The sequence below is a fragment of the Ciconia boyciana genome, chromosome 4 (assembly GCF_034638445.1).
Source record: "Ciconia boyciana chromosome 4, ASM3463844v1, whole genome shotgun sequence".
Lineage (NCBI taxonomy): Eukaryota > Metazoa > Chordata > Aves > Ciconiiformes > Ciconiidae > Ciconia > Ciconia boyciana.
Genome location: NC_132937.1, coordinates 54100288 through 54125495, shown reverse-complemented (window position 1 = coordinate 54125495; position 25208 = coordinate 54100288). Strand labels below are relative to the sequence as shown.

The 25208-nt window shown below is 39.2% G+C and overlaps 1 protein-coding gene across 1 annotated transcript in view; it reads right to left on the bottom strand.

The window, feature by feature from the left end:
* The window catches only part of ADAMTSL1 (ADAMTS like 1), a 468435-nt gene that overhangs the window by 67885 nt on the left and 375342 nt on the right, over window positions 1–25208 (bottom strand). The window contains 2 exon segments of the mRNA XM_072860932.1: window positions 8888–9017; window positions 13919–14220. Of these exon segments, the coding sequence (XP_072717033.1) occupies window positions 8888–9017; window positions 13919–14220 (432 nt within the window).

Here is a 25208-nt window from a genome sequence, read left to right as displayed (position 1 = left end):
TTACCAGGAGGTTGTCCAATATTTTATGCGAGACACAATGAAAATAGGTCCTTGGTAGTCCCTTTCAAAAATGAAGATAGGAAACAGTTGAGGAACAGAGTAAATTAGTGTAAAGGTGGAAAGCTGGTTAAGAAGTAATGTAAGGAGGTTTGAGGAATAGGACAGAAATCGCGTGAATTGCACTTGTAATGGCAGATGGCAGAAACTGAATGAGGAGTGCAGGGAGGAAAACAGAGTTTGGGAACTACAGTCAAGTGGAATAATACCCCTTGCCCTAAACCTGCATCGAAGTAATGAAAAAACACAAGAACTGCTAATTAATGAAATAAATTTTGCACATCAGTCTATGAGGCACTCTCATATGTTTTTTCTGCAAAGAAGCAGAGGGACAGTTTAACACCCTGCTGCCCATGACAGAGCTACTTTATGTCAAAGACTCCCTGGCCCTTTTCACACTGGTGCTCTCCATGCTGGACTGTCTCATAAGCCAACACCTTTTCTTAGGCCTAACTTTATACCATATGGAAAATGTTAAAAAACAGCTCTTCCTGAAGGAGAAATCAAAAAGCTTACAGACACCAGAAGACAAAGAAAGAAAAAGCTCAGCAGGTGAGAAAGATGTGCAATGAACTGATTATTTGTAATCTGAAATAACATCTAAAATAAAGCATTTTAAAAATTAGATAGTTGAAAACGCATGTAGATGGCACAGAAGAAATATACAAGAAGCCTGACTTCACAACCTAGAAGATCAATATTCATGAACATGTGATTTTGTCCCACCGACTAACAAGACTCTCGTAAAATCTAAGGATGTCTTTGCTGAAATGATCAGTGCAGGAAAGAAGTAAAGGAGATGATACTGGATTGAATGGACAAAGAAAGCAGATTCATAAATGAAACAGTGTTCAGATAACAGTGAGTGGGCTTAAATAATTCTCTAGGAAGTCCAAGTTTTATGAGCAGTACTGCCACAAAAACAGCAGATAACATGAGCTTCTTGCTGACCTGGCTGGAAGCATTACAGGGATAATATTTTCATTAGGATGAACTGTTCCTGAACTATTTTGCCAATGCAGACGGTACAAACAGGCTGTCTCTCAAAATCAGGCATACAAGGTTTTTCTCTAGTTTTTAGTAGGGGGAGGGCAGAACAGTTGAACTGAGATATAGATATCTATATGGTACTGTGACTGAACTCGGGAAACTACCAATGCCTGCTTACGTTTGAGTTCCCTTCAATGCCCTTCTTGCAACACACAGTTAGTAAGGCAGTGCAAGAATTTTGTTCCAAGGGCACATCCAGATCCGATATTTCCTTTTTACTTTCCCCTTTGAGATCCTGAAACTGTGACTGATAATCTATTTAGTAATTCATTCACTCTTCTGCAATAAAAGATGTTTTTCCTCACATTGACATACAGAGATCCAAACAGGCAGGAGCTCCTCACACAGAGTGAGGAGGCTCTGAACTCATGTTACACCCATAAATAACCAAAACAACCATGGTAAAGTATTCAGATTCATGGAAGTATCAACCAAGATCTGATTCTGACTCAAAAAATGCATGGAAGGAAAAGTTATTATATTCAAAGTCATGGTGTCACAAAAGTTAGTATGTATATAGGCAAACTTGTACTAAAACACTTCATATCTCCATTCAAATAGTTATATCAATATAGGTTTGTGTGCAGCATCCACAGACTACAGAATGGTGACTTAATACTCTTCTCACCTAACTTTCCCTGAATGAGAAACTGGCTTCTTCGATCTTGGAAAAAATAAAGACTTCAGACAATACAGTTTGCTTCCTCATGGGAAGGGGAATGAACTTGTCTGATGTATCTGAACACCTTTGTTCAGATCAGGAACCATGACAGTGTAACTATTATAATTAAAAAAAAACAAAACAAAAAACAAACCTCCATTCAATATAGTTATAACAATACAAATCTGTGGATCCATCAGGTGGTAATTAAATACATTGCTGTTCACCTCTACGTGAGTGGTTCAGGTCTTTCCCAAGGCTGTGAATGACTAAGATCTACTAACAGCTGGTTACAGTGTAGAATACGTCAGCTTAGTCACATTTCTAATGGGTCACTGCACACCACAAACTCTATTCCATCAGTGAGACCTTCAATGCTTAACAATGTTAGCAGAGAGGCCAGAGGAATGGAGATCACATAACTGAAATTTTCATGGACACAAATAGGATGACTTGCTGTGCTTCTGCAGATGTGACAGACCTACTTGGCAGATACAGCACTCTTTGTTTCATCAGTCTGGCTCCTTCTATAGGTACTTAATTCCCAGTTGAATGGAAATGAAGGCGCCTCCTCCATTTCCTTCACATGTGAATCTTTCTGATGTGTAAATATGGTACACAACTGAACAGTATATTTTGAGCAGTTAGGGCTATATTTTTATTCTCCTTTTACATCCCTTATCTTTTAATCTGTAAAGATTTATTGGTTTGAAAGTATTGGTATTCCTCAGACTACTGCTATAATAAGTTACTTCAGCACTACTGTAAATGGAAGATATAATGGTGCTCTTCATTTCACCCCTTTTTAAAGGAAGATGATGACACATAGTAAAATCGACCGTTTATAAGACCATGTCGCTTATTTTACAGGTTAATGCTGCAGTGAAAAAGCTAATCCTGGCCATTATGCTACAAAACATTTGACTAACTTAACTTCATATTTGGCACAAGAGCAAAGACATGCTCTTTATTGTCACTGTTCGGAAAGCTTTCTTTTGGGAGTGAAATTCTGCTGTTGAGGCAGTAAATTAATACTCAAGAAAATTGAGAATAAATCTAGAGAAAAAACTAAGAATTAGAATTTAGCATATGAAATGCTGAAGTGAGAGCATATTTGTTCAAAATACTGAAAAATATCAAGTGGCAGTGAATATTAAGTTCTGTTTAGCACAGACATTAGAGAAGGGTGGAGAGAAGTGGATTGTATTAAGGTGGCTAAAACCAGGAAATTAAGAGTGCCAGGAAAAAAAGAAGAGAAATTGTCTTCTGCAGAGGGACTCACTAGGACCCTACCATGACTTTAAGCTCATGCTCATCACAAACCAAGCTATAAAAAACCTGTGGTAGGGCATGGCGAGATTGTTTCAACACGAGGTTTGTACTAACTTGGCGAAACTTGTGACCTGGAGATTTGTGTAGAGGAAAATAATCTATCTAGGGATATAGGATTCTGAATAAGAAGTGTAATCACCATTCTTTGAAGTAAAAAGGAAATATAGTATAAATTATTAGAAAATTATTTACAATTGCACTTTAATATTTTATGAACATAGTAGTCTGAATGGAATATAAGATGAAATGGAGGAAAATATCTATGAGAGAAATCCTATCTAATGAAGGAACCGTCATATTATTTAAAAAAGCAAAATGGCTGGGGCCAAAAAGGCCTGAAAGTTTAAACTAGAAGAGCTGGAGGCAGACTGTGACAGAGACTCCAGAGCTGCTCCATTGACCCTGGCAACTTGTAAGGTGCTTTGCTTTACATTTAGATGCGATACATATGGCTGAAAAGGACCACTCCCTATGAGTCCCCTTCACTGTAACTGCTCTTGAGTAACAGATACGGAGGAGCATGCAGTTACTGCTCCACCACAGGCAACATATCCAGTGAGAAAGGGGAAGGGTGGGCTGTCAGACACATCTTGGACAATCTCTTAACAACTGGAGAGGGTACAAAGAGGGAGATCGTATTATAAAAATGAGGAGAGAAAAGATAAATATTTTTAGGTCACAGATTAATACATTTTAAGGCCAGAGAGGTATTATAGTAGTGCAGGGTAGGCATGCAGGTAATGCAGGTACAGCATAACAGAGCTGCCCACGGACAGCTGCCTGTTTAGACATCTTTGTACAGTCCTAGACAAAAAATGGAATTATGATTCTCTCACTGAGCCTGTTTGACTCCTGTTTAAGCTGTTTCTTGACCTAAAGGCTTCAAATAAGGATGAACACACTGTCTGACAGCATATTCCTTCTAATGTCTGATTCTCCAACCTACTCCATCAATGGTTCAAGCTACGGCCTGTCAAGTGTTGTGGGCTTGCGAGGTGTTGAAAATCTTTCTGTGGCACAAACAGACAGTAACACCATCATTGCCTCATTAATGCTAATTCTAACTCACACCTCTGCGAAAAGACTGCAAAAAAACAAGAGCTGGTATCTCCTGCCAGTAAGGCTATACTGCAGTATCTGTAGACGTAATGACTTGCAAATCTTTTAACCTTTTTCATGAACTAGACAGAGATGCTCTAATATTTCACCTGAGAGATGCAAAACACATATGCATTAACACCCTCCCCCACACAGAGGTCACCTTTAATGGATTAGAGAAAGCTCTGGCCCTTCCACACATGTTGAATTCATTTCAGATTGTCGATGGGAGCACATCTTAAACTAAGTCTAACCTACCAGCAACCTAATGCCTCACGTCTCCAAATACATCGAAAAACATTTTGGGTTTTTTCTCCTTTATAGTTTGACTTCATCTGGGAAATGAAATAGAGCAAAACAGATGGACAATACTGCATTCACCAAAAAAACATCAAAAATAATAACAGGTAATTTATTGCACAAACACAAAACAAGCAGACGCATGGGGAAAAAAGAAGAAAGGGAAGAGAAAAAGAAGATACTGTGCAATGAGCTGGAGCCTAGCTTAACGCAGGCTATCTTGACCCTTCAGTCAGGTATCAGGACCACTCAGATGGCTTCCTATCTTTTTTTTGCCAGCAACAGAGGCTTGAAGGAGTAAAGGGAAAGTGTTGGGGTGAAATTGTGTGCTGTTCCTAGAACTGTCTGCTTTTTCTTCACTGTTTTTTCTTTGGTTTGTAGCATTCAGCTGTTCTTTGTTGTACAGGAATAAAAGTTCAGTTTTGGAAATATGCAAGAACAAAGCTGTAGAAATTGCCTGGAATTTCCTCCATTTTCAGCCATCTGGCTTTCATTGCTTTGCTTCTCTCTCCACTCCTCTATACATGTTTACCAAATCTTTTCAAGACACATTGACCAAGCTATTGAGCAGTTATAATTAATAACACAGTTACAACATTCTCTTTCACCCCTTTGGTAGAGTTTGTTGGCTCACCACGAGGTGCTCATGCTGTTGCTGCTATAAACAACAGCCATTATATCTGATTAGATGATGACTGCCTCTGTATTTTGGGTTGTGGAGGCTGAGGAAGAGACAAATTTTGGATATGAGTCATTTTGTTGTTGAAAACAGTAAAGACAACATTGAAACAGGGTTCTTCCTGATTGTTTTTGGAGTAATTTAGAATACAAACATAACAATTAGCAAAACTGAGTGATGTGCCCTTTCATTTTTTGAGCTTAGAGAAGAAACTTCTAGACATTGAACAGCTATTCTGCGTTTATTTCTGAGAAGACTGTGCTCTGCTCAAGTACTGCTATATAATTCTGGAAGTGATACAGCTTGATTGACACAAATTAAGTAACTGAATGACTGAATGAAAACGGTCATGGTCTTCATTCCTCTCTTTCCTGGAGAAAGCATGCTGGGTCTCCCAGTACATCAAAACAGGCTATATCCTTTTTGCAGAAATATCAAACAAAGGTATATCAAGTTAATGATATGAAGTTTTACTCTGTACCTACTGTGCTGACAATCGGTTATTAGCTCCCAACTTGGCAATCAGCTCCACAGTGTTTCACTGTTTCTTAGTTCAGTGCAAAATGGGAAATTTTGTTACACTGTTTTCCAGGAGAAAAGGGACTGGGCTCTTTTTCTGCTATTGCCCTTGAAGCAATAAGAAAAAACTCTCAAAGTCTGAAACCTCAGGAAACTCAGCTGCTTTGGGATTTGAATATGGATGATATCTTCCAGTTTTTTGTGTGCAACTCTTCCTGGTTCTTCTGTTTTCTTCTATAAGAATTTTAAGCATGAAATTTTGCTGACTCCATACAGCTGTGAATATTTGAAGATGGATTTCTGTGGTTTAGTTTTTCTGTCTCTCTTCAGTGGACTCAGAATAGTAATGTGCTAAGATATTACGCCAGAATTTCAATGGAAATTATAAAGCTCTCTCAGCTGCTATACAAGCACCATGACCTTTCAGTGTTTTCATAAATCTGAAGTATTTTTGTATATTCTAGCTTGTACCATATTTTGTTCCAGGAGAGACCAGAGCAAATAGGAATTGAAGAAGATGATGATACCACAGACTAATTTCAACGTGAAGCATTAAGTGAGTAATGAAGTCTTCTAGTCTACTCATGTTTATTCTGAGTAGGGTGCAAAAAGAACAGCAACAATGAAGATCCCTTTAGTATCATTCTTCTTAAGTGTCCAAAAAGAATGATGAAACAAAACCAGAATGAAATTACTCTTCAGTGACTACTCCTGCAGTATCTGTCTTGAGGTGTATGCCTTCTGACCTCCAGAAAGCCTGACTAGATTCTGTCATTCAGTGCTTTTGTTTATCTGTATTAAACCAGCTAAACCAATTGTTGACCAGGAGAGGCTTACACGACTAACCGTTTGAGAGGCCATGGCAAATGCCACATGTAACCAAAAATGCCTGCAGCAGAAGCAACATTAAGCTTGGAAGTTCTAATTTTTAAATGTTCTCCCTCTCAAGCTAAACAAGGTCTTGAACTGTATTAATTTCTAGACATATGCATTAAATTCTAAGCATGCTGGGCTGTTTCGGTTCAAGAAACATCACTGGAATAATTTCTCTAAATATATTAGGAGGCAATTTTTGTTCTCTTGAGCAAGACTTCTTAGCTTTTTCTTCATGCTGTGGACAACATTCCCTTGTCTACTGAGGCATTCGTCACGGTTTCAGTTGCCTTTTCAGCAAACTGTCTCCTCTACCCACCACAGCTGCATACTCCAACAGTCACTTACACCAAGGACATTTTAGGAAAGTGTTTTTTACATTTTTAGCTTCTGTTAATGCACTTTAGCAGCTGGAAAACAGAGAGAAGAGCCAACAGTATGAGACCTCTCTCTATAAGGCATCAGCAAAAGCTCTGGGAAGTATCAGTGGTTCCCAGATTTTGGGAACTTCTGTAACAGGGATGTAAGTTCACAGCCACAGTGTATGGACTTGCCAGTCAACAGCAATGACTCCATCAGCATTCATAAGGACAGAATTTTACCCTAAATTTCCATCAGATTCCAGTGGTATGGATTATCACACAAACTAATTAAAAAAGTATCCACCCAGTTTCTCAGACTACTTTTGTAACGGAACTCACAAAAATACTGGCCTACATGAGTGTGCTTTATTTTTTCTTACTCAGTGAATATTGATTTTCCATGTTAGACTCGATCAGTGATCAATCTCCTACCATGCATTCTCAGCTCCAGCGATGCTGCTACCTATCAATTACAGCGAGATGTCCACCTACAAAGTTCTTTTCAAGCATCAATATAATATTTGTGTGTTATTTCCAGCAATACAGACAATTTAACAAAGTCAGGGTTGCAATATCCTCATAAGCAATTCTTGTAATGCTTTGGTGAAAAGTGTCAGCCTATTTGGCTCTGGTTGTCACAGACTCAAAATCCTGATCATCCAATCAAACCATTATTTCTGTCCTTATCATGCCTGGATGCTGGCCACATTTGATGCCATATTTGATTTTTAATGTGAACCTTCTCTGTGTACCCAAAATCTACTAATACTCATAACGATATACCTCTGTATAGCCTGCTGTCATATAAAGAATATATACACCTACCAATATATACTCTAAGGAATATCTACCACCTGGGCAGCACTGTTTTAAATAGTCCAAAAATTATAAATCAATGTATTTCAAATCTGCCGCACTACCAGAAGAGAGTAAAGGCACCTGTGTACAGCTGGGAATAAAGACAATATGTATACATTAAATCTTGAAGACTTGGCAGGCCCAGGTCTATTTAAATAAACCCCTGGAACCTCATGACAGCTATTTTCTTGTAAAGGGTACAGATGTGAATCTCTGCAGAGAAAGATCTGCTGTTTTTAGGGTCAGGATTGTGGAAGCTGCCTGAGAGCAGGGAGGAACCTGTTCTGCAAAACCTTTTGTAAGAGGGGAGCTTGGAGAAGTCTCCTTAAACTTGACACAAGTCTGGGTAAAGTTAAGCCAATCCATAAACTGGTTGCCTGCAGGACCTGAATAGGCAAGCAGTCTGAAGTTTGCCCTTTGGTTTTTACCACCGCTTTGTACTTCCCGGTCAATACAACTGTGGCGTGAAGAGGCTGTAAGCCCCTGAAGTCTGAGAAAGAGCATGTGTGAGGAAGCGCACGCCTCCAGACCAAAAGGCCATTGAGTCTGGGGTCACAAGTTATTTAAAATTCTTTTTTTCATACCGCTAGCGTTGTTTAAATGGCTCCGGGCAACCTACTGGACTACAATCACCCACACTTGTGTATTTGTTTTGCTTTCATCATGGATTCCTCAAAATCTGTTAAATGATGTCTGGACAAGACTGAAGAGCCCTGGCCCGGGTATCCCCACTTGCGATAACAACACCAACCCGGCTGTGCCGATCCACTACCTTATGCAGCAGCAGAGTTTTACTCACTCGCATCACCTCTGCTCACTTCACACCAGTTAAAAGGAGTTCCGGGGGATTGACACAGATCTGCTGAGCCCAGACAGCTGAGTCTGTGCTACTGCAGCCTGGGGAACCATCTTGGGCTCTCGTCTGTGTGTTTTACTTCAGGAGTCATTTCGGTAATTCCCAGATCCAAGCATCCCTGGCCCCAAACGTGTCAGATTCTTGCGGAGCTTGAAGATCAGTTTCTCAACTTTATCAGTGATCACATCTCTCTTAAATCTGGAAAAAAATGTATGCCTGGTGATAAGATATAAGAAGCCTACCTTGGGGGGCAGGGGTCCAGGCTACAAGCTTTCAGCAGCTGTGGAGGACGGCGGTTGGTTACACACAGCGTCTCGTCCGCAGTCTCCCTGGTTTGTTTGTTCAGGCAGGTCACCACAGCCTCCTGGACACCTGCACACAACGACACATGGTCACAGCCAGCTCTCCATCCCCGAAGGGGCAGCCGAGGGCGGAGACAGGCCCAGCAGGGCGGCACTGGGGCTGCTGCGTGTGGGGAAGCACAGCCTCACACCCAGGCTGCCAGCTCACGGGCTGCAGCCCCGGCTGCAGAGAGTGAGGAGGCTGCTTCCCGCACCTCGGCGAGGTGTTTGCTGTCCACATCCAAGCGCTCTGCCCCACGGTCTTTGAGGGGTATAGTATGAATGTCTACCAAAGGGGGATGTTTCTTGGCACAGTGTACCTGACTGAGTAGGGAAAATCGCAGTTCCTCTTCCCCCTTCTATTGGGAAAAGCCTTCATCTGCAACTCTTGCAATTTTCCAGACACAGTCATACATTGCTTACTGCACCTTTTGTATCCTGTTCCCCAGCTGGCTGGGAGATGACCTGATCAAAACACCACATGGGATGCTGGGCTTTTACTTGCCCTTGCTTTCAGTCTCACTAGGTGTCTCGATTGCAGTGAAAAGTCCCTAGGTTCATTCACAACTTACCTTCCCTAGACAGAAAATTGTCCAGCGCTCTCTAGTGACTCATCCTTTCACTATTAGTGCAATGAGGCTGTTTATTTGTCAGTCAAGCAGGCTAAGGTGTGAAGATGGCCTTGACTGTGGCATGCAATATTTTAAGCAAGAGTATGATTGCTATACATGCAAAAGTAAAGTAAAACAAGGTCAGACAATTCATCCGCTCTCAGTTACTCTTCTGCATCCACAGACCTGCACCTAAACTGAAGATGCAAACCTGCAGGGTGTATCTGAGAGCTGGGACAGAACAGGGGTAGCTGTTGGGACTAAGAGAGAAGCTGGAAGATTTGATGATTATGTTTTAACTCAGGAAATCCCTGGTGATACCAAATTCCATATGTACTCTTCAGCATACCAGTTACTCTGTCTCACTTTTCCTATGAGTAAGGTAGGAATATTACAGTTTTTTTGGATCACGAAGTTAGAAAGCTAGAAAATCTGGGATTGCAACACTGCATGCCATAGGAAAGACTACTTAGTGAGAGAGGAACTACTTCTTCCCCAGGGAGTCTGAGGATAATAATTGGCCTGAACTTCCTAAAAGTCTAATCCACAGTGGTTCAAGCAAAGTGGAAGTATGCTTTTTACATTCATCTCTACTTCCTGAGTTAGCGAAAGATCAGCTGAACTCATAACAATTGCATCATCTTCTCAAAACCAACAATTAGTTTTCCAAAATATCTCACAATCTTTTGAAGACACCAACGTTTAAAAAAAAAAAAAAAATAGTGTTGGAAGAGCTTGAACAGTTCCAAGAACAATGTAACAGAACTGACAATACCTTTTGCTGTTTCTAATGCCAGAATATATGTCGTTAGGCAAACAATGATATCATATTATTCAACAAGACCAAAGTGCTGCAACTCATCGTAGTTCCTGTACTGAAATTATTCATGGATCCATTCCCCTATTCTCAGTACAGGCTGAGGAGAGGCCCACAGCAAAGTGGCATGTTGAACAATTTATTGGTTCCTATGTATGCAAGCCTATGACTCAAGGATAGGCAGTGGCTTCACTGTACTCAAGGTGCTGAAGAGAAGAAATAAATTTGACAATTTTGGACATGGACATCAACATCGAAATTACCAAAGTCCTTGAATTCAGCCAACACTGTTGTGGGTTTCCTTCTTTACAAGGTGGCCCCATATTTTCTAGCCATTTTGCTATTCAAGTAATCTCCCAAAATTATTTAAAAAATTATAAAAAGGATAACCTATTGAAATAATAAAAAAAATGGTAGTGATTTATTTCTAGGAAAGGCAACCTATGAAATTTCTATACATAAACAATATGTTCTCTACCCTGTCATGTTCAGTATCTTTCCAGCTCAATCATTTTTCTGTTGAGCATGTTATAATATCGTGTACAGCAAAGAGAGGCATATGGATACCCCAGGACAGACTGCTCCTGGCTGCAGAACAGAGGTGATTCTCTACCTGATGGGAAACGGCACTGTGTTCATGTTACTGGTCTCTACTTTGCATCGATCACTTGTGCAGGCCTGACAGCAAGACCAATCTGATGAAGCCAGGAGAGAAGGACTGATAATCCAGAGGTATGGAAACCAGGAAAGTACTCCTCTTAACTCTGTGGAAAGAAACCACTAAGTCCTGTCACATGCTGGTGGCACCATTCTGTTTGCTAGGAATACAGCTCACTCACCATCTCCATGTGCTGGATGTTTTTCTTTTCAGATCAAAATTTTGTAAACTGAGTGTACTTCCACAGCTTCAATTTCTCCCCTTTGAAGTGTGTCACTAATGAGCTCTTGACCAATGATTATCAGTTACCGTAATGCTTTTGTATTGTCTGTTTCAGTGCTGACTATCCAAAAGTGATTGACTGTGAGGTCTTGAATTCAGCCTTGTCTCCGTTTCTCAGGCTGATGGTTTTGTTTTATGAAATTCATATAGCCAAACTCTGATACTACTGCTCTTCACTTTTCAGTATTCAACCTGCCCCAGACCTCCCAGTGAGTTCATTCCCCATGCTTACTCCTGTCACCTAAGTCATCTCTGATTGTATTTCCAATAATTTTAGTCTATCCTACCTATTCTACTCTGCTCATTATAATTTCCTTTCAGAGTTTCTTACAACTTTTTACCTTTTAAAGCTACCAGTAGGATCAGTAATCTTGCCTGACAGCATGGGTATTGAAGAAAAAGGCTCCTGCCTGAATTTAACCAGTCTGTGGTTGCTAGACTATGTATTGACAGAAGTTTCTGGCTCTAATACTTGTGCCAGTGACTAAAAAAAAAATCTGGCTTGCTCCAGCAGCAAACAAATTTGCTCAGCATCGCTTTCTTCAGCTTCTCCTTGAATCTCACCCTGAGTGTGTCTCAGCATACTGATAACATCTGTCCCTCTGTTTTTGATAAGTTAGTGTGGCAAATGGTTATAAGCTCTAAATCAAAGATGGATCATTGAACATTTGGAGAATATAAAGACCTTTGATTATCGGTCAGGAGTTCCGTGGTACAGAGATAATTTAAAAAAGTATATGAACTTTAGGAAGTTTATTTGCCAAGTAGCTGAATTCTAAACATTATTTACTACACAATATTACCAGAACAAAAAGCTGTCTACTTTAAAATTGCTTTCCCTGAAAAAAAGGAAATCAGTTCTCAATAGGAAATCACAATATAAATGGATGTAAGGGTGGGACCTGAATCTAGGCTGTTTAAGTTCACTTTCAAAATACCATCAAATGAGATTTTCTGTGTTTATATCTACCAGAATAGAATAATTGGTACATGGTATTTGATGACAGCTCTGGGAAATGCAGCTACTAACAGCAGATGAAATGACTAACTAATTCCTTCTGGTTGCTACTTCGGGGAGGTGAAAGGTTACTTCTGCATCTATCCAATTTTGCCTCTTGAGACTCCAAAACCAATAAAATTAGTCTGACCGGTCTTGCACCTATGGCTACAAAAATATCTGACTTAGCACCTGCTAACCTGGAAAATTTGGAGTTGACGTCAGACAAAAAGAAATCTTGTCTAAAAATCTTTGCTGACAATTGAAAGAGATTAAATTTATAAATCAAAATGTCTCTGTCATATCAGTCTTTGTGAGTTATATTTGAAAAATACACATGTAGTCACTATATTCAAATAAATGACTTCATTTCAAGAGGATATTTCTAGAAGCTATTCAGGTTTCAGTATTCACAGTGTAAGTGTGACAAATGGTTACTGCTCGCTAGTAGCCTTAATATATGACAGATACTCCTGTAAAGTCAGAATTTGTGACCACTTAGCAATACACTACTGTCACATTTTCTATGTAGGAAACAAAGCAATAGTGGCAATGGTCTAACAACTCTCTGTGAACTGCTCTAAACACTGACTACTGTCAGCAAACTAAAAGTAAGCATAGAAAACCTTTGCATTATTTTCTACTAACTGTGCTTTTTAAGTTTGTAACTGATTACTGGTGAATCTGTACAGATCACACTATTAACCATTCATAAAGTACTGAGTGGTTTCCAGTTCTACAGTACCTATTCTGTATTTATCTATAGTACTCCATTTTTAAGCAGCCTGAAACTTGTAATGTAAAAAGACGGCAGCTGGAGAAGTCTAGGTTTAATTTAAAAAATACCGGAGTGGACTTATTTCTCAGAACTAGCTAGGTAAAATGATGGGAAAAAAAGGATATCCAAGAACTGTGCATTAATAGTCTAAAACATGTGGAACCTGAGACCCTGATTAACTTTGAGAAACTCCAAGTGCCAAGCCTGCTAGCTTCAGACATCACACCATTAGTGCTTTTTTACCATGTGTTTTCTTTTGCACTGGGATCGGAGCTAATGTCATTTAGTGATAGGAGCTAGGTAACCGGCTAAGCCCTTAAAATAGCAATAATTTAATGCATCTGCTATGGGAGTACAATTTACTTCCACATGTTTATACTTGCACAGTACAAATCAAGAGATAAAAGCTAAAAATGACACGTGATTCTTAGCCTGTATCACCAGACCACTTTAACATTCAGCTTTTTTGTGAGTGCCTTTTGAATGATCAGCTGATACAAGGAAACAGAAACATGTGGTTGGTGACAGCCTGAGCATGGAGCCTGAAAGTCCTGGGCCAAAATATGTTGTGCACGTGGTTTTTTTCACAGTTCTCATCCACGCCTTTTCAAATATGGTTGGACTCAATCACTTTATGATTGGACTCAGTGGTCCTAAAGGTCTTTTCCAACCTAAATGATTCTATCATTCTAAATAGCAGTAGCAAAGCAGCATGTCCATGGGTGTTAGCTGCAAAGCACACACTTGAAGAGGGAAAGCAAACCCAGCACAGAAATGTTTTGCACTTACCTCCTCCACAGGACTCTGAACACTCCGTAAAGCCCTCATATTCCCAGTCATAGAGCTCATCAAACTCCTGCAAGCTGCCATACAGCAGCTCAGTTTCCTCTGGGGTATATTCGGTTGCCTCCCCACTGCAGGGACCACTGTAACAGGCTCTCTGAGACACAGGTTTGGGACCTTCGCATTCATCAATGGGCAAGTCAGCCACAGACTGGGAGAAAGAGAGGAGCACTTGACATTTCACAAGCCGCACCTGGCTGCCCACTCCACAGGTGACACTACAGGTGGACCAAGCCTCAGGAATAAACCTGTGAGAGAAAGAGAACAAGGCAAGTCATGTCCACAAACAGCCAGGCAACCAAAAGTAATATAGTCCTGTCCAGGCCAAATTCTATTTAATGAGAAACAAATGCTTCACCTCATCATAAGGCTATTATGAAATACACATAAAAGCCGTGACATATTGTTGACAACTCAATGGCCACAGTGGAAGGGCTCTCAAGTACTCATGTGGAGTGTCTCCTTATACCCAGGAAGAAAGATGTATGCTTAGAGCACCTGCCTTGATCCTAAAATGTCTCAGTGTAAGGCATCCTGCAATGTCCCAATGTGTGTCATGATCCCACTAGCTACTTTTTGCTAGTATTCAACCTAGATCACCTTTGCGTTATTTGATATCACGATTATGTCACTAGTAAGTATTGAACAAGCTGCTGTTATCACCTAGCTACAGTATTACAGGGAAAATAATTTCAAGCATTGTTTCTGTATTGCAGTAACCATTTTTAAGCCTTAATTTGAAGCTATAAAAAAGATAAAGAACCCACCATTTCTTTAGCTGCTTTTTTTTTCCCCCTAGCACATTTAATTTTCCTTCTCATTAAAAAAACAGTGTTCTATTTCTGTTCTGGATTTCTCTGGCTGTTGCTCTTGTCTAACTGATTAGGATCCCTTACGCGTTCCAAATTTTTGCCTCTGAAAGTCCATACATACTTTAATAAAAGCACCTTGCAGCCATCATTACAATAAGCAAACCAGACTGAATTCAATTTTTTTTGTTGTTTTCCTCAACAATGGAATAATTTCTCAATTTTTCTGTGTCGTCACCACTTTTTTGACATCTTAAAAAAAAATCAGTGCTGCAAATTAGCCTAGCATTTTACTCAAAGTAACATCAAGAAGAAGGGTCACATTCAAGTCCATATCACATAATCACCACCTTGTTTAAATGTAACACATGTTGTTTTGCTAAGCTTATGTTGATCTACGTTGATTCCTAAATCTTTCTGGAAACAACGGTTCTAGGGTACTCCATGACCTGCATTATTTATGCTTAGATATGTTGGTGGTATTAAAGCACTGCAGTAATGAATCCAGGTTACAGGGTGATTCAGATAGCTTTGTCTGACTGTCTTGTCTTCTCTATTGGCCATTCCACCAAACTTTCTGCCATGGGCAAATTCTAAGACAAGGGTTGTAGATATACTTCAAGGGTTGGAATAGAAGAGCAAGTAGTTGGGTCTGGCAGTGATCCCTTAAGAACCTCACAGGAAAGATCCCCATTAACACTCTCCCATTAATAGTAAGTGTTTGGGATCTCTCAGCTCCTTCAAACTCATCAAGTTTTCTTTTACTGATATTTTTAAGTGCTAATCTAATGAACCAAAAGCTTTTTGTGATAGGGTCAACTGCCTGACAGAAATGTAGGTCTTTCAACACCTAAACATATGCATTATCTAAATTTATCAAATAAATCAGAGTTTATGGGATGTATTTTTGATTAAAACATGGCTGTCACTGACAGTATTTCTCTCCTTTTGGTCTTTATTTAGATACGCCACACCAGACTTGGACAACTTTGCCAAGGGCTGAATGCAATACACGTCTGTCTCTTCTATGGTCTAGGGCTACTTGAGGCTATAGGAAACTCATTCCTCACCTTGAGAAGCCCATGAATAGTCTGATAAGAAGAAAAAGGAAATTCAGTTTTGTGATCAGCATCTTTGAAAGTATTTTTATGCATTTCTCTTTTTCACCTACTGCCTTTCTCTAGTGCACAAAAGGATTTTCCCTTCACTCTGGGGTTAAAAAAAGAATCCAAAACCAAGAAAGGAACTTGGTGCCCCTGCAGCATGTATGTACCAGGATCCCTGACTGGAACTGCATAGTTTCCTAGAGCAGAGAGTGTGCAACTCTTTACCCACTTTTTGTGGGTGTTTATAACACCTTGTTATAAACCTGATATCCACTGCTAGCACTATACACAGGAAGTAATAGAAAGGAAAGAAATGGATTGTATATATTATTGAAACATTTGAAACTGTTTATAATGCTGCTACAAAGACCTCAAGTTTTCTTTCTGGAGCAAAGCCTTTGAGAAACTAATGATGCAAAGGGATTCCATTTCCCTACACTGAGACATTTTATCTTAAAAGATCGCTCTTGTTCAAAGATGATATCCTTCATTTTGAAAGGATTATAGTCTTTAACAGTACAGGTGGGCCACACATCTTGTTTTCTCTAAGACTGTGCAATTGCTATTACACTATTTCGATGTGGAAAATCTCCTGCCACAGATTAAAAAGTCCATGTCAGCTACTGTGACTTAGATATTTTGATTAGTTTAAATGTATAGCTTCGTGACCTGACAAAGAGGTCAAGAGGTAGAAAGAAGTAAGAAATCCTAATCAGGTTACAAAAAAAGGGTATTCATCTTTATCAGAAGCCGTCTTCTTTATATTTTTTAACATTGTGAATTGCTGTGTAACTTTGCTTTGTTGAAGCACTGCTGTATTCCAAACCAAAAGGGATGATATTTTGCTAGGTATTAAAATTACTCATTTGGAAAACCAGAGATACTTCATATACTCACAATATTTACACATGATGTATATCACACATACAAACACAGGAACAAAACCGAGAGGACACAAAAGGGAAGTAAGAACATTACTAAAGCAGACTGGATCCTTTTTGAAATGAGGCTTGATCTATAAACGCCACATATTGTATTATTTTATCCTAGTCAGCAACTCATAATGAAAACACTGGAATATCTTCAGGAAATTATATTTTATTCAGCTTTCTAGGCCCAGTTTCTACTTTTTAAGTGATAAATTTGGAAGTGTAATTTAATTCTAATATAACTGTTGGCTGCTAAAGAGGGAATTGGTAGAATCAAGAGTTGAAAGCTGAAAAAAAGGGGGGAAAACGCACGAAAACCCTGCAAACAAAATCTCCATACAGGACTTGTCATTAGATACTGAACATTTTTGTAACATGAATGTATAATATAAATATCCAATGGTTCTGAGTTTTCTATCACCCTAAACCCAGGAAATTACAAAGCCTTTCAAATATCTTTGTGTGGTCATTAATGATAAATGTTGCCAAATGGAGAGACAAAACACAAAAAGTGTGTGAACAATAAGCAGTCAGTTCCATGGGTTTAAAGTTATTTGTTCTGCATATAGTGTACCTTCCACTGCACTGCATTGTGCTTTTCTGTATGCTAACATCTGGGTCTTTGAAAATAGAAGTAGTGGAATAGATTTACTGAGAAGTAGGTTTTTAGAAAACAGAAAATGATGGACGTGTTTCAGTTGTCATTGCATGTTGTTTAATTAAATCCCTCTGTAATAACAGTCCCTATAATAACAACCCTAATAAGACAAAGGCAATAACTAGTTCTAGTAATGTGGCAGTAGCAGCTGTCAGACAGAACCCAATTGTGCTAATAGCTGTACAAATGAAAAACAAAAAGCTGCCTCTTGCCTCAAAGAGATTACATTGAGTATTCCATAGCTCTTAGCGTACTTCTCAGTGATTAGCAAGTTGCCATTGCATCAAAGATCATCTTCCTTTATTCCTCTGCACAGCAGACATGACAATGCTTCTTCCCCAAAGGAAAAATACAGCAGTAAGTGTGTTCTGAGAGCTCTGATGAATATTTTACAAAGGAGTCTTTTGCTCCTATTTTAGAGGGATCACTACTAGGTAGAGAAGTGAAACCTGGAAGGAGGGAAAATCATGACCTTCCTTTGTTATCACTGACTTAACCGTGTCTGCTGCTACTCAACTGCTGGAGTTCTGAGTACATTACAGCACCCAGCCATGGGATGGCTGAAGGGTCCCTCTGCCTGTCACCCCCCTCAAATGGGCATCTCCATGGGCAGCAGTGCTCTCAAGCTGGAAAAGGAAAAGGGTTGGAATGAAAGGTGGAAAAGTCTCCAAAGAAAACTGGGGCTTAAAAATGGATAGTGCATGTACACAAATGTCTATACTTGTTTCCTTGACCTGTGGCACTTTTATGGTGATGGACTAGCAACCATTTTTCCCCCAAAACGGACTTTTCCCATTATATGAAGACCCTTGCAAGATAGTGAGTTCTGGATTTAAGAGAGGCATTGTATTTTTCAGTGTTTTTTGTTAGCTGTTGAGGTTTCACAGGTTTCAGACTGTGAAGATTGTGTTCAGCTGAAGGGACTATTGTTGCACAATTTGTCATATGCACATTAGCCTACACTGGGCCGCATAATGTGTTCTATGAATGGAGGAAAAGAAATGTAATGCCACTGACATCGATGGACTTCTGCAGGCGTCATTCAGGTGTGGTACTGAGCTGGTTTTGGCTCATTGCTTTTGTAGTGTACTACAATCACTGACAATTTTAATATGACAGCAAAACCAACTTACTATGTTTGTACGTAAAGCACTTAATACAAAATATTGATCAAACTGTGAAATGCATAGCAATCTAGCCTTCAGGCTGCACACCCAATGGACCTGCAAGGACAAGTGAATTGCAGTTGTCCACAGAATTTCATCCACACATGAACACTGGGTAGATACCGCTTGCCCAGCTCAATTTTGCAAGGACTATTTGCATTTGTAGATACTATTATTCACATTCACACATAAGAATGCCCTTTTCAGACAACAGCGTGTCTAGTGTTTTAAAAACAAAACTTCTTGTCTTTAAATTATATAAAGGGAATGTATTTAAAAATCCAGGTTTTGTAGACTAAAATGTGCTACGCAATGATCACATGCCTATAAAGGCAGCAAAAGTGATATCAAAATTTGAGAACAACGATGACAATGATAGTATAGTCTTGGGATAATGATATTTTTTCCTTCAAGCTCTGCGCACAGCTGAGGACTGGTGTGTATTCCCCTCCATATAGCAACATATACGTAACTGGGGAAGTCAGAAGAGAAACACAAAGACAAGAGACAATGCTCACTAATGGGATACCTTCCACAGTGGGTTCAGGGTGAGACCCATGGAGAGCCCTGCCAATTTTTGTGAAGACCTACAGAACACTTGATGTACATAGCCCCAGCCTCTTCTGTCTAGGACTTGGATTGCTACAATGTGTGTTATGAAGAAAATAAAGTGTGTATACAGACTGATGTCCTTTGAGCTATGGAGTAAAATATCTTACTTTCTTCACTGCTACTTAATTACATATTGCCCTTAATTTTTATTGCTTAATGCCTTTTTTTTTTAATTCATCGTTGGGTAAGTCCATGGTTCAGACAAAGTCCGAAGTTTTGAGAACTGCATATACCAGTAAGACTAAGTGTTCGAAGAGACGGACACCTATCTATTAAGGCATCTAAAATCAGATACTACTGGTGAAATAAAATGCTCAGTGGCTCGTTCAAAGGCTTACAAATTTTCTGTGACAGAACCAAGAACAGAGCTCAGACTTCCAGACTTTGTCTTGAGCTGAAATGCAAACCTGTCCTTCTTCTCCAGGAGAGGCCACCTTTCCATAGGTTTTAAGTTGTGGATAACACCACAGGATGCTCACACACAGCACTGGGTACCTGCTGGTGCCATTGTTCAGAGAAGTGAAACAGAGGTCATGACCACTTGTCAATAAAATCTCAGGGCCCCATCTGTAAGAGTAATGGCACTACAGCCAGCTGCATAGGTCCAATTCCAATCTGAGTGATTACAATCTGTCCCTCTACAGTTCCTCTTCAGTTTAGTTTGAATATGATCTTTTCCTTCAGCTTTGTGTCAAATCATTCTGTTGTGTTGGTGCTCTCCATAAATTCGCTGCTGCCTTTTTCCCCAGGGAAAGACAACTGCTTCTGCCCTTTATAGATATTATACATAAATCCTAAGTAGTGGTGACTGTCTAAAGGGGCTCCTTAAATGAATAGATAGAAATCATTACCTAATGGTACCTAATCAGGCTGCTGCACTGCTGATCTTCCCTATGACCGACCACGTATATAGTTTAATTCTTTTGCCATTAGATCTTAATATGGAGAATTTTCCCTAAACTTCCTTCTTCCTCTTCACTGCATGACACTGAAGTGGATAAGCAACAGGCTAGCAGTTGATAGTATCTGTGTATGTCTTCACTACTTTTTTTGGCAATCCAATAATCATAACATGCTTTATTTTTAAAGTAAAACATTTGTAGGAAGTTTTAAAATTACTTATTAACCTGTGAATCAGGTACAAACATCATGATGGAAACCATTTAACAGGGAAAACCAAAAGAAAATAGCTTACGTGTCTTTGGAAACATAAATACCTACTGAAAAGTAAGAAAGAGATATTGGGTGACTCTGCCACACTGGCCTCTCTGTCCATATCCAGTTCCCTGAGGGCTTTGTCCCCCCCACTGATGCATGTCAGGAATTTCCTTTTGTTTTTTACTGAAACTGCCCCATCATTACGATGGTGCCATCTGGCATCCAGATATTATTGTTTGCCCTCTTCCCCCTGCCCCTCACCCCCTTCTTTTTATGGGTAGCACCAGGGTTATTTATGGCAGTATGTTAAAAGCTGGGTATGGTGTTAACATACAAAAGCATTTTTCAAGAGTTAGAGACAGAAATCTTTTAAACAAGCCCTCCACCACCCATAAAACCAATCTCATTATATATAGAAAAACCCATACTTTTTTAATCATGACTGCTGCTCTTTCTGACTCCAGCTGTCTTGCTGTGCTGGTGTAATGAGCTCCAATGAAAGAGGTCAGACAGAAAGATACTGTGGCTTCTCCCTCAGATAACAAATTTCTAGGGCATGGGGAATGGTCATTTCAGAGATGGGCAGCAACAGGAGAACAATATGTACGACAACACAGGACAACAAGGACTTCTCACCTTAAACCTTTGTACTAACAAATATTACAATACTTTCTTACCAACCTAGAGTATTTCATAGTAGTTCTGTCAGCAATTAATATTTAATTGACCCCATCTAGGGGTGCAACAGGTCAGACAACACAAACATAACTATCCTCTCTAGCCTTCAAGTGGCTGAATTGGTTATAATTAATTCTTTGAGAAGCAGAACCGATGACGACCAATTTAACATGGATTTATATGTGAAGGCTGAGTGCCCAAGTGGGTTCTCTGGTATCTCTTAAGGACCGAACTCCTTTAGAAACCTTTCCTTCAACTGGGGGATTGTAGGGTGTCAGTTTTCTACCTAGTCATTTAGTTCACTGAAACGTGGAAAATACTACCACTGAATTTCCTGGTGAATATCAACCAAATTTGACAGAGGGGTAAAATTCTCTGTGATAACTTTATACCTCTGTCAAATTCAGTTAATAGGAATAAATTCAGACATTACTGATAGAAGAGAAAGGCAACTGACAGATAGACATATACAGACAAAATTAAACTGTAAGACTTGCTTCCTTTAGAAATTCCTGAAGAAATAAATAATGGAAGGCACTACACACAGATGGAATAAAAATGAGGCGTCTGCTGCTCTAGCAGCACATGTTAGAGAATGATCAAAAATTACAGGCAGAAGGACAAAGTAAAAAAAAAAGTGTAACTTTATAGCTCATACTATGCAATTTCATAACAAAAATTGTATTCAACAGAAAGTCACAAAAGTCACAAGACAGCAATACAGAGATTCACAAATATGAGAACTCAATGCATAGAAGAAATCTGCTGAAAATTTTCAGCTTTAGTTTTTAAACTTCCAATCAAAAATAAACTTTGAGAAGGACAATAGAATTGATTATAGATGGGGTTTGTTTTCTCTGCCTGAAGAAAGATAAGGAAAAAAGGGTGACAGTGGTAGGGGACAAATGGTCTGCTGGCTACAAGGAACGACCCTGTCTGTAGAGGAGAATGGGGGCAGTGACTTGGTGGCATAAGAAAGCTCGGGAAGAGCCTCAGATGAAGTGTAGGAAAAGAATGAATGACACCTGCCCAAGTGCGGTCATGAAATTTATAATTATTGCACCAATACAGAGCGAAAAGGAAAATCACACAAGCCTAGCTTGTCTGAAGAAACTTCCATTACTCCAACTTCAAGCAAACAAACACACTCATGAACACACAACGCTGCCTTTACACCACCTGGCTTACCGTGCCACTGGAGGCCATCTGCTGTTTCTCCTGCTCTACAACTGCTCCCCTTCCCCTCCACGCTGCCTCTCCTCTGCCCATTGCTCCCTCCCTGCTGAGTGGAGGAGTGGGGTCTCAAAGAAAGCCCATCTTGGCTGCCCAGCTCATCCTCCACACTCAAACCCAGCTCAGTCAGCTTCACTCTACCAAATCAGAGAAAAGAAATGGCTTCCTCAGAGGAGAGGAAGCAAGCAATTAAAATTGTTTTTGACAACCCCTGGTATGTTTTCTGAAAAGATTTGCAGCAAAGTAACACACTACAACACGCTTAGGCAAAATCCAGTAAGAAATTGATGATCATGTTCTAGTTACTCAAATTCACAGTCAGCAAAATAGCTGGCCACATCACACGCTGTCTTACACCAGCTAATGCTTGATCCAACTTTTAAAAACTCTTGACCATTCCGACCCTCAAATTAGCATGCACCTACACTCTGGACTGATCATTCATCAGCCAAAATATGTGGGTGACAGCCCAACGTCTGTCAGCATGGTAGGCCATGGAGTATTACATTCTGTCTCTGCATAGCTGCAGGCCAAAAGGTGCATTATCATGTAATACACCTTGCTTTTCAACTAATTCTTGTATTTGAAACCCCTACACAGCTGAATGAGGATAAGTGATGCTGTAAAACTGGCATCAAAGTTGATTGTTGATCGTATCTTGGTGAGTTCTGAATGTTTTGTTTCCTTTTTTATGTCATTACATACAGTTTTTCAATCTAATAACCAGGACCTAAAATGAATAACTGTTTAAAGTTAGGCATTAATGAAAAACACTATTAATAGTGAGGCACCCAAACCAATTTTATGTGGAAGTTCACCACTCAAGGTCGCTGTCAACAGATTAGATATTCTGGAACGATATGCAGATGGCTGTTACAGTTTACAGACAGGGATTGCATGGATGGCCCTTTCAGCACAAGTTTTCTAAATTTTTATTTGGTCTTTCTGTCTCATGCCTTATCACTAAAAATCATTCCAAACTAAACACAAGGCATGGATATCTCCAAGCTTTGAGAAAGTTTTCATAAAGACCCTGACTTTGTGCCCTTTATTTTAGCTGTTAGTCAACACGTATAGAAGTCCATACTTTAATTTAATTTAAAGCCATGTTGATTTCTCATCAGCCTAAAATAAAGTTTACACATGCTCCCAGAGTTTTGCTTTGCAGGGAGAAAAAAAGGTACAAAATTTCACCCCGTGGCAAGAATGAACTTAGTCTGGACTGTGCCCCACTGTATTGGTATGTTAGTATCCCACTGGTATCACAGAAGTGTTGCATGAGATGGGGTAAAGAGATTAGGATATCTTTGCAGAACAGGGCCTTTATTACAGCAAAGGAGTGAAACTATAAAGTAAGGAGGTATCATAGCCACACTTAAAACATTCTAAAGTTCTTAAACTCCTTTCTTTTTATATCTCTCAAGGTCTGTTTTAATATCACAAGTAATATACCCATAAGGTTTTCCAGAATATTTTATTAAAATCCATGTAATGATAAACAAAAGCCTCTTCATCTTTCCCTGCAGGTTATGCCTATTCTCTACAAACCCCTTCTTGTTAATATTTAAAGCTACATATAGTCACAGATATATTACTATACTCTTTTTCTACAGTACTGTCAACATTGTTCACAAAATTTATCTAAAAAAGTTCTTATTGTAACAAATTGTTCCAGATATGACCACATATCAGTATGATTCCTTTTGATAAACTTCCTGATAATACTTTTTTTTTAATGTATGCTTCCAGGGGTTATTTACAGTTTAATAAATGCACATTTAGTTAAGTGGTTTAGTATAGTCACAAGAAAAATCACAAGAAAATAAACTGCACTTTACAAATGAAAAATGAGTACATTCACAAATATTGAATTTTCTAGATATTGATGCTCAATGAATCAACCTACAAACTCTATGAAATTCTGGAAACAGTTAAACATCTAATTACATGCAATAGCTGCTACTAATATATATATATATACATAGAATATGTACATTTGTGTATGTGTGCATAAATATGTATGTGTATACATGTATGTGTATACATGTATGTGTGTATATGTATGTATTTATGTATACATATGGCAGCTAGATTAAAATAATTCTTATTTTGAGGGCTCTATTATATATGTCTCTATGTCTATTTCAATATTCCAGTTTCAAATGACTTCAGTTCAGATTAACCATGCCAAAACTGCAATTATATTGCATAACGAACAATGTTTTTTAGTCTAATACACAGCTGCAGTTGCAATAATAAGCGGGGTACATCAGCTCAGATTCATACAGTCAGACTTTTTTATTGATATATTAAAACGGCAGGTATCAACCCTAAGTGGAACTGTTCTTTTCCAGCTTTTTATTGTAATATTTTTTCCTTCAGCATTACCTGTAACTATTTTACACTCGGCACCTCTTTCTAACTCAATGGTAATTTTTTCACAAAACAGAAGACAAACGAATAGGAAAATGAAAAAGAAAAAGTTACAGTTAAGGGACATAATAAGTTAATTTTATGTATTTAGGAGAAAATGAACAGTTTCCATCATTTCAGGCAGCCCTAATGCGAGGGGACTGTACGCGTACTACGTATGTACGTAGGCCAACTTGCCATCCAAGAGGGTCTGCAACAGGACGAGGAGCTAGTAATGGGGTACAAGATGCTGACTGAGATCCATCCCTCAAAGGTAGCTGGGCAAAGACCATGAAGTGGCTGGAAAAGCAGGGAGGGAAAATCCCTGAAATGATGTGATGATAAGGCAATCCGAACCACAGGGCTGAGGTTTCTAGTTTATTTTCTGCTAAAGTTAATTCATTTTATTTGCTGCTACTACACTCTTCCTGGAGGGAGAGGTGAGGGGAAATCATCACTGTATTTTACCTCTTAC